This window comes from Drosophila mojavensis, unplaced genomic scaffold (assembly GCF_018153725.1).
Source record: "Drosophila mojavensis isolate 15081-1352.22 unplaced genomic scaffold, ASM1815372v1 contig_36, whole genome shotgun sequence".
Taxonomy (NCBI): Eukaryota; Metazoa; Arthropoda; class Insecta; order Diptera; family Drosophilidae; genus Drosophila; species Drosophila mojavensis.
The window spans coordinates 23,812,483-23,828,489 of record NW_025318858.1 but is presented as its reverse complement, the minus strand read 5'-3'; the positions used below and the strand labels follow the sequence as shown (position 1 = coordinate 23,828,489).

Below are 16,007 nucleotides of genomic sequence, written 5' to 3'. Positions count from 1 at the left end.
GGCGCACCTCAATCACACGCAGGCGAATGAGTAACAGGAGTGTGAGCGTTAGTGTGTGTGTGTCGGTGTGCCGGTGTGCGTGAATTTGGGGTGTGGCTGTGGGCCATTGATTGCGATTGAAAAGTGATGAGGTGTCAATTTTTCATGGAATAAAACCCAAAAAGGGATGTCAGGCTAGTGAAAATTGGTTGTGGTGTCAGAGGGGTGTGGGGGGCGTGGCAGGAAAATGGCGACAAGCGCTGCCAACGCTATAAATTTGCATAGAAAACACATTCACTAAAAACACACGCACATTAACATATTTTAATGGTGTGCGAGTGTGTGTTGTATGTGTGTGTGTGTGTAACGCGAAAAACAAGCAACAATATGGCTGCTGGTGTCATTTTAGCCTTTTGCTCTGTTTGCCTTCAGCATTTTATTGATGCCAAACACGTTTCATGCCAGAGTCAACCTTTTTTCGAGCTGCAGCCGAAATTTGAATAATTTGTCGACACAGGCCAACAACAGGTAGGCGGGCGTGGCTGGCTGGTAGGCAGGCTAACAGCCAGCAGCTAAGGATAATGCAAAAAGACCGTTTATATTCATTTCCATAGACCAGAAATAAGCCGACAACTGAAACATGGCTAATGGGAACGGACGGTTTGGGAGGGGAGGGCGGAGGGCGCAGAGACTAAGGCGTGGCATTTGGACTAAAAACACAAACTGTGTTCGGCTTGATTATGATAAATGCTGTCGACGATTGAAGGAATCAACTGCAAATAGGTGCAAAATGTTGCGGCTTTTAGGTGTTACCCTTGATGAATTATTGTTTCTGTATAATCTGTAAACATTGAATGCTAAATAGAATAAATTATTTTATTATTATGGAATACAAGCCAAAGGCCTCAGTAGCCTGTATAGCTACAGTGATCTGTATGGCTGTCAGTTAATTCTTGAAACTTTTTGCTTTCGAATACCCGAAATATTGGAAGTATGAAAGGTGAGGTGTTGCAGAATAAATTTAAAGCAATATTTATATGTTTTCAATCGGCCGATTTACACAAATTTATCGAATTCGGGACTCTATTTTTGTTTTTATACAACCCATATCCCCCTATATTCCATTTAAGCGAGTATTATTTTCTATATATTATAATCTAAGTAAAATAATCCTTTCATCATAGATTTTGATTGTCTACATGTTCACAAAATTGACAATAGAAGCTATGGGGAAAATGTTTATAGGATAAATAAATGAAGAACCTCATAGCGCAACTCATAGAAAAAGCATATTTAAAGTAGGATTATTAAATATCATAAATTCAATGCATTTGTAAATCAGTCAAAAATATAATAACAATAAGTTATCAAAAATTGCAATCTATTGATCAGCTGTTTCAGTACCAGCTGGAACAGCTGATGTAAAGCTTTTTCCATAAAAAAAAATGCACACAACTTTTGACATTTTCTAAATGATTTTTCCGCCGTGATCGCTGAAGTGAAATGCTCGTGAAAAAGCTGCTCAGTTTTCGACTCACTTCCAAAGCGCACACATAGCGGAATACATCAAATATTTGTGTGCCCCAGAATTCGTTCAAATATTTGTTTTGCTGCAATGTGCTGAAAATTCCAGAAAACAGAGACGAAAAATGTGGCATGGAATTATTGTGCTGTGCTGCATGTGGAGTGCATTTTTGTTGCACGAAACTCTGCAACAAGAAATCAACATTGGTGAGGCAACTACATAGATACAGTTATGCATATATACATAGATATTTAGTCACATGCTATGTATTCCCCCCTTGCAGGCGCCTTTTTCTATGACAATGAACTGGAGCTGGAAAAGGAATTTCTAGCTGTGGTAAATACCATTAACGGACCCGAAGCGGAACAAACTTTAAGATTTAATCCGTTGATAAAACGCCTGAAGCCGGAAGATGGCAGCGTTATTCTACAGGAATACGGTGCGTATTTTCAGTTCCCGTTCCCAAATAAATGTAAGAAAAAGCTCATAAAACATAAAAATACCAACAAATTGAATTCGCTTTCAGCATGCGATCTCATAGATAATGGTGTCGCAGCTATTTTCGGACCAAGTTCACAGTCGGCTAGCGGTGAGTATCGAAGGGAGGGGGGGTAAACGATCTATTGGCGTTCCATGTGTGTACAGACTTTGTATAGAACGAGCGATCAAAATAAAAGAAAAGAAAAGAAAAGAGAACAGCTCGGCAAAAGCTCCCAAGCGAATGACAAGCAAAGCAATAGCCAAATAAATATGTTTGTCAATAGAGAAGGAAAGCTTTTATGAGAAATGGAGGCATATTGATTGGAAAGTTTCTAACGAAACTGAGCTATAAGGAAAGGAATGTTCAGGAATTTCGGTATAGATATTTTTTAGGGATATATCTTAAAACTGATTGAATTGAAGCACGGTACAACATTGAAAATCTACAAATTGGCATATTCTTTATGATACCTATATGATACGCATATATGTATATCGTCCCAATTTTTATGTGAATTAAAAAAGAATAAAATATCAATATTATTGAATATCAATATTTATTAAATATGAATATAGAACATTTTAATTTCAATTAATTGAATCCAGATATTGCATTAGTAATAATTTATCTATCTATATCTATCTATAATTTTTTCTCAAAACCTTTTCGCCGCCTCTATTTACAAATTTAAGGCAGCTATCCATCTCTATATTACTGACGATCAGTTCTAGATATCCAACCCCTACATTCAGTCAGCGCTTTCTTACAAAGCACAACCAAGCCCCATAACATCTTCCCATCCACAATCTTTCAGATATCGTTGCCTTGGTGGCGAACAATTCTGGCATACCGCACATAGAGTTTGATGTGGCCGATGAGGAGTATATGGAGGAGAAGCCCAATCATCAGATGACCCTCAATATGTATCCCTCGCTGCTGATACTCTCGAAGGCCTACGCGGATATAATTCACAATTTCGGTTGGCGTAAATTCACAATAGTCTATGATGCAGATGATCGTAAGTAGCCCCCTTCCACCCCATTAGCTAACCACTCTCCGCTCACTCATAAATTGCTCTGTTAGCTAGGGCTTCAGCTCGACTGCAAGATCTGCTGCAGCTGCGCGAGGTGCACAGCGACGTGGTGCGTGTCCGCAAGTTTCAGAGGGGCGACGACTTTCGTGTCATGTGGAAGAGCATCAAAGGGGAGCGACGTGTAGTGCTCGACTGTGTGCCCGATATGCTCGTGGAGCTGCTTAACTCGTCATCGGAATTCGGACTGACAGGACAGTTTAATGTAAGTGAGCGTAGAGTTGTAAATACCCTGTATTTTATATATAGACGGTATAGTTTGTTTGTAATGGTTGTTGGAGTAAAGCCTTAGCTGATTCATTTGCCAGTGGTCTTTCAAAATTTGTTGTTTATGGATTTTAGAATATTAATAGCTTGTTGAATTTCCTTAAATTCGATAATTATCGATATTCGTTTTGGTTTCCTATTCTTTAGAAAGATTTTTTAACTTTAAACTATTTGAATATGGTCGGGTCTCGTAAGCCTGTCATCTGCATATCGATAAAAATCGATACTAATCGATATGAGATTTTTATCAGTAATTTTATATTTCTGCTCGTCGATAGATCTTTTATACAAATTTCTCTATACTTATTGCATAGACAAATTGTTTAAAAGTTCTCCTTTTCTTAAAGCGACATATGAGTTGTAAGAATTATGATTTAAGTTTGAATAATTAATGAATATTGCATTTTTTCGTTATATTCCAACTTTGATTTATTATTGAAGAAGAACGATTTATAGTCTAGCATGTCTATAGAATGAATAATAGAGAATTTTTTCTTTCACTACATTTCTCATAAATAGAATATTTTTACATAAATTATCATTCCCAGCACATTTTCCTCACCAATTTGGAGACGTACAACGATCACTTAGAAGAGCTAACTGCAGACAATGAGACATTTGCTGTGAATATAACAGCAGCTCGCATGCTGCTCAATCCTGCGCCGCCTCCGGTAAGTCAGATGTCTATCTACATAATTCTATCTCTCTGTCAATTAGTAACATCTATGTAATGCTTACAGCACGTTCAGCTGTATGGCTATGTGACGCAACGGGATAATATTGTCTCGGAGAACAATGAGCCACCGCGCACTATACTGCATGACCTGCTCTACGATGGACTTCAGCTGTTTGTGCAGGCCTGGCGAAATGCTTCCTACTTCTATCCGGATCGCATGATGGTGCCGCGCATGAATTGTGAGTCGGCCACAGCAGGCGGTCGGGCTTGGCAGATGGGTCGCTATTTGACGCGCCTAATGAAGGGGGTAAGTGGCCAAGGGATGTGCGAGGATTCTGTTCCTGATTGCATTAACACATTGAATCCATGGCGGCGCAGACTTCCGGCGTGGGCAACACAAACTTTCGCACCAGCCATTTACAGTTTGACGAGGATGGACAGCGGATTAACTTCAATATTGAAATTTATGATCCCACCGACAACATAGGTGTGGCCGTCTGGGATACGAGGGGCCAAATCACACTTCTCGATGTCGAGATGAAGGTGCAGAAGAAAATTGTTTATCGAGTTGCCACACGCATCGGTCCACCCTATTTCAGTCGCAACGAAACGGCCATGGAGCTCAATCTGACGGGCAACGCCATCTATCAGGGCTATGCGGTGGACCTTATCGATGCCATTGCCAAAGAGGTCGGCTTCGAGTATGTCTTTGTGCCGGTTGCTGATCAGCAGTACGGCAAGCAGGACAAGGACACCAAACAATGGAACGGCATCATTGGCGAAATTATCAATAATGTGAGTAGAGTGTGAAAAATTGAGATAGATGAGGACTGATGCGGAATCATAAGTGATTCATAACTATAATAAATATTTATATTACATATATAAAACAGATTAAACATAGTATCTGATCCCAAAAATATTTTTAGAATCTTTAACAAGGACTCAACTTTGTTTTTTTTTAAGCATAAACATGAAATAAGAAAGTATTTCAAACAAAGAAGTCCAATTTTTCTGTCCTTCGTATTTAAATTGTATTATTTTTCTAAGTTGGATGATCTCTTTTATTTATTTATTTGAAGTTTATTTTCATATATTTTTGCAGTTTATTTGTTCTTATATTGAATATGTTCTCCTGTTAAAACCAATGAATCTTTCAGTAAAGTTAACATTCCCATTCAAATTGTTTTTCGATTCACAGGACGCCCACATGGGCATCTGCGACCTGACCATTACCCAAGCACGTCGTACTGCAGTGGATTTTACGGTGCCGTTTATGCAGTTGGGCGTTAGCATTTTGGCCTACAAGAGTCCACCCAAGGAGAAGAAGCTTCATGCCTTCTTAGAGCCCTTTGGCGGCTCGGTCTGGGTGTGGATTCTCATCTCCGTGTTTGCCATGTCATTTCTAAAGGTGATCATAGCGCGGTAAGTTGTGGTAGTTTAAGGTAGATCTGGGAAACTATCGATAATAGTGACACAATTCGATTCGATATTCTCTATATTTTGAAATAAATCGATAGTATCGACTTTTTTAAATTCTAGAAAAACTTTGAGATTTAAATTTGCTATGCATGCGATAAGATCAAGATAACATAGCAGAAAGGTAAAAATTCGATACTTCGATCGAACTCGATGCCATCGATAGTTTCCCACCTCTAGTTTAACGAACTAGAGCAGTGATGACCACTTATGTGACTTTATTTCAGCATTGCCAAGGCGGAATGGGAGAATCCGCATCCTTGCAATCGTGATCCGGATACGCTGGAGAATCAGTGGCACCTGCACAACACCTTCTGGCTGACCGTCGCGTCGATCATGACGGCTGGCTGCGATATCCTGCCGCGCAGTCCGCAGGTGCGTCTCTTCGAGGCCACCTGGTGGATCTTTGCCATCATTATAGCCAACTCATATACGGCCAATCTGGCTGCCTTTTTGACCAGCTCCAAGATGGAGGGCAGCATAACGGACCTCAAGAGTCTCAGCTCCCAGAAGGCTGTCAAATTCGGCACCATCTACGGTGGAAGCACCTACAATCTGCTAGCCGAGTCCAATGAAACGGTTTATCGCTTGGCTTTCAATCTGATGAACAACGACGATCCCTCGGCCTACACCAAGGATAACGACGAGGGCGTTGAGCGCGTCCTGACCAGCATGGGTGACTACATGTTCCTAATGGAGACAACTACGCTGGAGTACAATCGCGAACAGCATTGCGATCTGCGCTCCGTGGGCGAGAAATTTGGCGAGAAACATTATGCGATTGCCGTGCCCTTCGGGGCGGAATATCGATCCAATTTGAGCGTGGCGATCTTGCGGTTGAGCGAACAGGGCGAACTTTACAATCTGAAGCAAAAATGGTGGAAGAACTCGAATTTCACGTGCATGGAAGAACCCGATCCGGACGCCACGCCCGACATGAACTTCGAGGAGCTGCGCGGCATTTTCTACACTCTCTACGTGGGCATTCTGATTGCCTTCATCATTGGCATCATCGAATTTGCGGTCTATGTGGGGCAAGTGGCGGTCGATGAACGCGTGAGTAGATTTTCTACATTTTTCGATAAGTTATTATTTATATTATATTATACAATATTATAGGACTCTCAATGGAGTTCAAGTTTTTAAAATTTGGTTTTTGTGAACTCAGCTGCCATCATAGTTTCTTTTATATAATTTGATATAACACTTTTATAATATCTCTAGATTTAAGTTGTAATATATCATATTCGTTCATTATATCATTAAACTGTTTCATGATTAGCTGTTTAAAATTAAGTTTTTCATATAAAAATATCCCTTTCAATGCTTGAGTTCGTTTTCTCATTAACAGAGTTGAGGTATTTCAACTTATTCTAATACTCTGTCTACTCAACCTATGTGAACTTAGCTTCTAGAGCAGCTAGCTTTCTAAAATTTTACAAATCAGTTTCATAATCTTTAAGAATGGAAATAGGTAGACAATAATTTGATTGGTATAATATATTTTATTCAGATATTAAGCGACTGACGTGATAATATATCATATAACTGTTCTATGAATGAATGAAGGAATATATTATTATATTACAATGTGAAAATTTCTTACTGAGATACATTGTATTATCATCTCGATCTCCCCCACTCTCTCTCTTTCTCTCTCTCACTTGCAGATCAGATCTATATCTAATTTCTCTATCTCTTATCTTGTCCCTATTACCAGCTCACCTATAAGCAAGCTCTCATCAAGGAGCTGCGCTTCGTGCTCTGCGTGTGGAACAACAAGAAGCCCATTGTGAGTGGCACGCCCTCGCCCAGCTTGGCCGCCTCCACGCCACGTCCATCGATGCAGAAGTCGTTGGAGCCCACACCGAAGTCGTCGCGTCGCATTGTCCTGGGCCGTTCGTCGGAGGAGATGCGCGAGCTGCCGCCGCCCTCGCAGAGGGGAAGCCATAGCCGTAGCCGTAGCCGGGAGCAGGAGGCGCACGTCTGATGTTTGTCCTGTTTGTTAACTGTTATTTTGAAGTGCTCTTCAGTTATTTGCAATAAAGGCCACGCCCACCGCATTTTCAGCGCGTAATCAATTTGCAGCTTCTTTAAGCTTGAAATTACTTGGCAGCCGCCGCGGGCCAAAAGTACGGAAGGGTGGCAACGGGCGTTACGAAATTGTTGCAACATGAGCCGCATTCCGCTGCGCTGTGGAACTGGAACTTGCCACACGGCTCGCTGGGCAGCCTGCAAGCCCATTAATGTTGCCCCCGCAGAGCAGCAGCTGCGCCCCACTAGCCTTTCCGTGTCATCTTCGCTGCCCCCTTTGCCGCAGCAAAAGCTGCCTCAGTCTTTCAATTGCGTTATTGGAGCTTATTGACATTTTATATCCACCAAACTGACGAACGTCGTCTTTGTCGCCTCAAGGTCCGCTCCATCCCACCTCCATATCTGCTCGCTTCACTGTGCATTCCCTGCAGCTGTGGCAGACATATTAATGATACACGTCAAGTTATGCTGGAAACTATGAAAGAAGCTAAAGCGCTTTGAATACCTTTAAAATGCCTATGGAAAGTATTCCACCCACTAAATGTAGTTTTTGAGGCTTCAACTTAGTCGAGTCAGAAGCAAAAAAAAAAAATATAAAATAATTTTTGTATTATATTTGGAGTACTTTTGCTATTGGAAATTGACTTTATTTGATGGAGAAAGAATTGTAGATAACGAACAGTTATACCAGTTCAATCGAGTTTCGTTTCGTTTCATTTCCTTTGATTTTCTTTTATTTCATAAAGAGCAAATTGCATTCAAAATCCATCCATATTAATTATAAAATATTATCCATAAATATTTTTATTATTATTATTATTTTTTTATTATATTTTCATTTATATTAGTAAAAAACTAAAAACGTATACAAATATATAATATATTTATTATTATTTTTTTTTTTATTTTTAATTTTTAAATCAGTTCGATTATTATAAGTATTATTATTTTTTAAATTTTACTTATTTCATAAAATTTTATTTTATTTATTTTACTAAAATATTTTATATTTCTGCTCAAAATATTTACATATACAACAGAAAACTGTTTTATCAGTCAGCTAACAATATGAAAAAATAGCATTCATGATGTATTTACTATTATTTGACATTTTCAACATATACTGCAGATATATTCCTGTAGGGTATTTTATATTAAAACAGCAAACGACACGGCGCAGCCACTGCAACTGCAGCAAGTGTGAAAACTGAGATGTTGTTCGTACATAAACATGCATACACACATACATGTGTGTGCTCTCTGCGTGTGTGTGGCATGGGAGAGTGGAAGGGATTGGTCAAGCGCTTGTATTCTGTCGCCTTTAGCCTTTGGTGTATTTGTGCTGTAATATGAAAAGCTTTCCACAAGCAACGCCAATGACAACAGCGAAGCGAGCAGCGCAGTCAACGACAGTGTGTGGCTCGCAATGCAATTCGTATTTTTGTTCTTTTTACATGTCTCTTTTTTGGTTGCCTCTTACAGTTTTTAATTATTTTGTTTGTCAGTTAAAAAGAGTCGTTGTAGTTGTAGTCGTAGCATATCAGCCACCCTCAGTAACAGCGCACTGTTAAGCTTAACAGTGCACTGGCAAAGAGTCTCCACGCTTACCAACGCAAACTCTACACACTTGTTGCTCTCACACAGTATGCGCATAAGCGCACATACAAACTCACCACCGCTGGCCAATGGCTGAAGGCTGGGCGACAAAGCGACAAGTTCCATACGTTCCACACACAGAGGCAAAGGCGCAACCCCAAATAGAAGCAGCTGTAGAGAGTGAGCGAGATGGAGAGGGAGAGCAAGCAAGTTGGTATGGGTTGTGTAGGTAAGTGAGTCTTATACTCTTATACGCCGTTGGCCGTCGCATACAGCACGTCATTTGTTAATGCCGCGCACGTAAGCAATTTCCGCACGAAAGCGCATTCCTTGAGCCTTTAATGTACTTTTTGATGTTAACAAATTTTTGTACATTTGTTGTTGCCTGTCAACCCAGAGAGCGCTCGTGTGTGTGTGTGTGTGAGAGAGACATGGGCAGTAGCTTGAGCTGAATGCTAAACGGCTTTATGGATTAGTCGCTGCATGAGACGATGGTGGGGCGAGGTGAATTGAGTGCGAGTGATTAGAGGTGAATAATAAACAAATTAATAAGTGGCAACGTTTAGCAGCGCAATCAACAGCTGGAAAGCAATTTTCCAGTCCAACAACAAATTAGTTGTGAGCAGAGCAAAGCAATTCTCGTGGGTATGAGTGTGTAAGGCAATAAGTGAGAGACAGAGAAAGAGAGTGGGGCAGCAGGAGGCACAGGCACAGGAAGTCAACTTGATAAAGCACTTGAAGACGTTTTGCCGCACACACCCACACACACAACAAATTGCAACTGCAATTGAAATTCACGTGTGGGCCAAATCCAATTAGCCCACATAAATCGTTGGGCCAACATTTTTTTAATTAACTGCAAGTGCAGCGCGAATAAGTCAGCCGGCAAAGTGATAATGTCCAGATACAGATATATATAGCGCTGACTAGGGCCAATTTATAGCACGTGCTCAGCGTAAATTGCTCTGGCAAGGCAACAAAGTGCAAGAAGAACAACGCAACTAACTGCAAGTCATTGGCAAGCGAATGGGTGTGTGTGTGTGTGTGTGTGTGAAGCTCTTCTGATTGATGAGCGATAAGACTTGGCCAATGACTTGCGAGAACGATAGAAGTGAAGCATGAGAGTCAAGAGGTTTTCGTGTGTGTGTGAGGTGAAGCTTTATCATAGCGATCGGTAATGCCTTCACTTTGCTGTTGAGTTCGTCAGAGCAAAGCTTTATTGAGAGCTTTTATGCTTGAGAGTCATTGACTTAGCAGGCCATAAAATTAACATACATATGTATGTATGTAGGCAAGGTAATTAACGTGTGTAAGTGCGTAAGCGTGTTATGATTTGAGTTAAGCTAGCATTAAAATTCTGAGTTAAGCTCAAGAGTCAGGATTTCATTTTTGCTCATGAGACTGTGAAATGTGAGTTAAGCACCAAGCTTTTTAACAGCATAAAAATGTGAGTTAATCTTATCGAAATATGAGAACAGGCAGAAGCTTAACGAGAGCAGTTAATGGTAAATAAACTTGTTGTTTCAAGAGCTTAGCTGAAACTTAACGAGTGCATTTGTTTAAAACAGAAGCTTAACGGAAGTAAATATTAATGTCAGCTCTGCGATCTATGCGAACAGTATAAATGCGTGACGAAAATGAGAGTTTACTCTACAGTTTTCATAAAGTATGTATTCCCTTAAATCGTTAAAATTTTTCGAGTATTATATATACACTAAATTAGTAAAATTAAACAAAATTCTATCAATTTTATTTACACTTTCCAACTCTCATTCAATTAATGCAGTTTTCCAATTGCTCAAATGCCTCATCCAGAGCATTTTTGCAACCAAACAAAAGAATTTTGTTTATTGTGCGTGTGTGTGTGTTTTTGTTGTAGATATTATTAGCACATGCCACAAAGTTGCTACAAGCATGCTTGATGGCTGTTGCAGTGGCATTTGGCGTCAACAAATCCTTGAGAGCTTCCAACACACAAACACACGCACACACACAGCAGAAGTCGGGTTAATGGTGCATGAAATCGAAGCTTGGAGGCTTTCTTTCCCTCTCTCTCTCTCGCTCCACTTTCTCTGCTTTCTTTTAAAGCCAGTTAACAAACTTCTGTGCTAATTACTCAGCTGCCACATAAAGCAACCTATTTTTGTTGCTTTTTTTTGCCAAAAACTACTCAAAGGCTGTGTGTGGGCGTGGCAAACGGCACAGAAACAACATGAGCACCAACAATAATTGTTGCCAGTTGCCAGTTAACTCAGCCTTGTCACAAGAGGCTAAGGCGTAACAAGTTTGTTTTGTGCCCATTTGTTTGCCTGCAAATACCCTGTAAACAATGCAAGTTTATATATAGGAATGGGGTAGGAAAATTTTTCGAAGCAGGGAAAAATTCAGAATGTATTTGCTATGTTTAGTATTTAATATTTAATATTTTGTATTTTATATTTTATATTTTATATTTTATATTTTATATTTTATATTTTATATTTTATATTTTATATTTTATATTTTATATTTTATATTTTATATTTTATATTTTATATTTTATATTTTATATTTTATATTTTATATTTTATATTTTATATTTTATATATTTTATATTTTATATTTTTTTATATTTTATATTTTATATTTTATATTTTATATTTTATATTTTATATTTTATATTGTATATTTTTATTTTCTAGAAATGCTTCGAATTGCCTGTCATCATCAAAATATCGATTGCTTTACAGATCATTTTCTAGTCGAGCATACTCAACTCTAACAAAACTAGCTCATTGTTTGTTGTTATTATTGGTTAGCTTGTTAGCTCTTACACTAGAGTTGCTGAAGTTGCTGATGCAGTGGCCATTGCTGTTGCATCTTAGCCATTTGCCTTGCATAACTGTTTACAGTTATGCAAATGTGCCAGAGCTGCTCATAAATGCGACCATTTATGAGGTAGTTGAATTGATGCTCATTAATAACAGTTCCAAGCTCGATTCCACTCGACGATCGCTGCGAAATAATCATTTAACTTGCAGCTAAGAGGCGGAAGCAAACAAAAAACAAATTGCAAAACCAATGCAATTTTTCACAAAAGAGTGTGAGAGTGTGTCAGTGTGTGTGTGTGTGTGTGTGTGTGTGCGCCAAGACAACATCGAAAACAAATAAACGCGGCTAAAAAGCTGCGAGCTGCGAGCTGCCAAGACAAAGAGCAAACACTGTGGCTGCCGAGGAAAAACGGAAACGGAAACGCGTCGCACAAAATGTTGACGAGTGTGCGAGTGCGAGCGAGAGGCAACTAGAGCGTGTGTCTGTGTCTGCCTGTGTGGCTAGATATTTATTTCTCTATATCTGTGTGTGTGTGTGTGTGTGTGTGTGCACATATTTGCACATGTTTCGCATTTGTATTCCATGCGTTATTGAGCTGAAAATTGATGCACATTATTTACTCTATTGAATTACACATTAGCCATTGCTCTCGACTGATCCCCCCACACTTGCCGCGCCACATCGCCACCGCACCCTTGGGCTTGCCCCCCGTGAGCAATAAATAATTTGCAAAAAAAAAAGAAACAGTAAAACGAAACGAAACAACAACAAAATAAGCAAGTGAAACAAAGGCAATGCTACCCACAGCAACAACAAATTCAACGTCAAGAGACAGTGATGCTCATTTCATGACAGCTTGTTTAGAGCATCTTGAAACATGTTATCTAATACAACATACTTAAAAGATATCATAGTGCCTTCAATAAATTCATTTGCAAATGTTTTTCAGAGAGATCGTATTTATAGTTTATTGATTATAGTTTAACTGATTATGAAATTGAACTATCCACTTATTTTCTTATCACTGAACGATGATAGCGGAGTCCATAGGCAAATTATCTAAATATATATATTCAATCTATGCATTCTTGAACAATACGTTCCATTAAGCTGTTCAACGTTCTTTGGAATTTTTCAGCTGGTAACCAGAAGTGAACTAATGGGTTTCATATAACAGAATCATCGCCAAGCTGCCTAGTAAAAAAATTATTTATTTATTATTATTATTATTTTGTTACTTAAAATAATAGCTCATATTTGTGCGTGCAGCTATAAATTTAATTGAAGAGTTTTATATAGAGACCTAACTTAGAAAAAAAATGTTCCTTTATTATTTGGACTACATCCTTATTTATTTGCCCTCCTTCAGTCCATCTTGATCTAATTTACTAATTAAATGTAATTAATTTAGTTTTCAATTTCATTTTTTATCAAAAACTAATTTTTTTTTTTATATTGAGATAATTTACTTTTATTTGTGGGTATTACTTCGAGAAAATAACGCTAATGTAGCCAAACCTTCACTTAGCTCTCCCATATTTAGCTATTATATCTAGCCTTTTCTGCACTCCTCAAAAAATGGGCAGCACTGAAAGACGCCGTTTACAACTGCATCCATTGACATGCCCCTGTATTATGCATGTGTGTGTGTGTGAGTGTATGTGGAGACTCGACTCGATCCGCTGCTGCGACTGCACTTCTAGCGCCGCTGTTGCTGCCCATAAATTGCCCAACTAAATACAATTTATTTCAGCTCGTCGCTGGTGACCCATGCACTTTATATATTTATATATACATATATGCAATATATGTATATATCTTGTAACGTTCGCTGCGTGGCGTTATTTATGCGCAGCTTTCAGCATTTTTTCCTATAACTCTTGACATCTTATTTTTCTTTTCTTCTAATGGGACATCTGCAATATGAAATTTATGTTATTTTAAATACGAGTAGTTGTGGCTAGCATAACAGCGCAATCCTAAGCTGCTTTGCTAGCAAGCAGCACTGTTGAATGGCAGGGGCATGTTAACCGTTTCAGCCACTAAAAACTGTGCTACACTTTGCTACCCCTTAGCACAGACAACAGCCACCCTGAAACTGTTAAGCCAACAGGGGCTGTTATGTTAAGTGTGCAGCCTGCAAACGGATAACTTTTTATAGCACTGTTATGGCAGGAGCTCCTGCGAGCGGATAAAGTTGAATTTTATAAAATTCAATGTTAAGTTTAAATGGTAAAAATATATAAAAGTCTGGACACAATATTTTAAAGTAACTTTCATGTTTTTTAAATCATATAATGTAAATAAATTAATTATTTGCTATAAAATTATAAATCAATTTGTCCTTTTTAATTTTCCCTACATTAAATTAATATAAAGCTGTATAAATTCATTTGCCTCTAGGGCTACTGCCAATAACAAACTGTTAAGTTAACAGTCTCAACAGCTGTAAGATTCTCACGGCTGTAACTCACCACAAAACTCCTGTGCGACTGTAAACAGTCGTGCGCTCTGCCTTACAACGCTGACAGCACAGATGGGTTCGCGTCCGTGTTAATTTGTCTTGGTTCGTGTGTGTGTGTGAGCCTGTCGGCTGCGAGCGTATAAAATAACGAGTGCGCCAACTGGCGGATTTCAGTCTTCGTTTTGCCACTGAATCGTGCGGTCAACAATTTGTTCACAGCGACTGCGAATTCACGCGTTGCGTCGGCCGCGACGCGATTGGCTGAAATGAGCAAAGTAACAACAACAACAAAAACTAAATTTATTATTTAAATTTAAAAAAAAATATATATATATGTATATATATATATTGTAAAATTGTAAAAAATTTAACAAACGTGCAAATTCGAATTAAAAATCAAAACGACAACTAACATCGCGTCATTAATTGTATATTTGCCAAAATAATTCGCCTTTCGGTTTAAAGCAGCCTTTAAAGCAAAGCGCACCCAAAATTGTCGTGAGCTCGTTTTCGTTTCTGTTTCTGTTCGCTGCCGGCTTGTCGCTTGTGTTTGTCTGTGTGTGCGTGCGTGCGAGCGTACGAGCGTACGAGCGTGCCAGAGTGTTGGTGAGTGCAAAAAGAAATTGGAATATATTTCCGCCAGTGCAAAAGTTGAATTGTAACAGTAACTGAAGCTGCAGCTAAACTCGAAAGCCAGGCAAGTACCGCTAAAGAGTGAGCCGGCTAGCGAGCGACCGGTTGAGCGCTACTTTAAGAGTAACGGTCGTCGCTTTTGATTTATTTTTAGCACAAATCGCAAGGCTTTCTTCTCATTGGTTCAGGCTTCTCGGCCTCTGCAAGTATGCAACACGCAATATTTGGAAGCTAACTTTAGCTTGCTTGAATGTGTTTTTGTGTGTCTCTCTCTGCGTGTGTGTGTGTGTGGAAATTCTTTTCATCTTGGCTGGCAGGAACAAAAATATTTGCTCAACAAATATTTTCACGATGCGTTGGGAATTTCCCATGCAAATGGCCACAAAATTTAAATTAAATTTGTAAAATATATAATAATAAAAAAAGTCAAAACAAAACGCTGGCTCAGCTGCGCCGCTGTCGCCATTTAATTCGGGTTAAGGTCTTAAAAAGAAAAAAATAAAATAAAATAAAAACAAAAAGAAAATTTATATGAAGCTTTGCATGTATATACATACATATACATATATAACCGCGTATTGGGCTAACCCAAAAAGCCGCACATTTTGTTGTTGTTATTGTTATTATTGTTGTGTTAGGCAATTGTGTGAGCAGCTTTGCAGCTTCATTTTGTTGTTATTTTTTGTTACCCAGCTGCCACTTCCGCTGCCGTTGCCGTTGCGTCGGCGTCGCCGCCAGCATCGGTTGAGCTGCTGCTGCTGCTGCTGTTTCTGTTGCTGCTTTGCTCTGCCATATGCGCAGCCACAAAACTTTTGAATTTTTAAGTGGCAATTCGTGTAGCCGCTTCCTTCTCTGTACACAGACATATACAACGACACACACACATACACACACGCTCGTACAGCACACAGTTGAGGCACTTATCTGACTCTTTTAAAGCGTCGCCTTTTGCCCTCTGCCCGCTCGCTGTGT

General features: G+C 39.1%; 2 protein-coding genes and 1 long non-coding RNA gene across 5 annotated transcripts in view; 2 read left to right on the top strand and 1 right to left on the bottom strand.

The window, feature by feature from the left end:
• LOC122757153 overlaps positions 1–16,007 on the bottom strand; it is a 138,541-nt gene that overhangs the window by 45,163 nt on the left and 77,371 nt on the right. Inside the window, exons 2-3 of one of the 2 annotated variants that reach the window (XR_006357067.1) lie at positions 14,413–14,663; positions 13,699–13,854 (exon numbers count right to left, since the gene is read on the bottom strand). This is a non-coding gene — a long non-coding RNA (uncharacterized LOC122757153). Of the gene's footprint in view, positions 1–13,698; positions 13,855–14,412; positions 14,664–16,007 lie in introns of those variants that run through there. The other variant, XR_006357068.1, reaches the window with a different exon arrangement.
• LOC6577651 (glutamate receptor ionotropic, kainate 2) lies at positions 1,493–7,574 on the top strand. The gene is made up of 11 exons (XM_002003565.4): positions 1,493–1,710; positions 1,788–1,943; positions 2,031–2,093; positions 2,800–3,003; positions 3,069–3,280; positions 3,891–4,013; positions 4,083–4,325; positions 4,397–4,813; positions 5,220–5,443; positions 5,725–6,553; positions 7,218–7,574. Exons 1-11 carry the CDS (start codon positions 1,629–1,631, stop codon positions 7,485–7,487), a joined length of 2,823 nt encoding a protein of 940 aa, XP_002003601.1. The 5' UTR covers positions 1,493–1,628; the 3' UTR covers positions 7,488–7,574.
• The window catches only part of LOC6577650 (protein O-mannosyl-transferase TMTC2), a 55,033-nt gene continuing 53,801 nt past the window's right edge, over positions 14,776–16,007 (top strand). Inside the window, exon 1 of one of the 2 annotated variants that reach the window (XM_032728940.2) lies at positions 14,776–15,008. The gene's annotated coding sequence lies outside the window, so the exon portion shown is untranslated. The remainder of the gene's footprint in view (positions 15,009–16,007) is intronic. The other variant, XM_015165779.3, reaches the window with a different exon arrangement.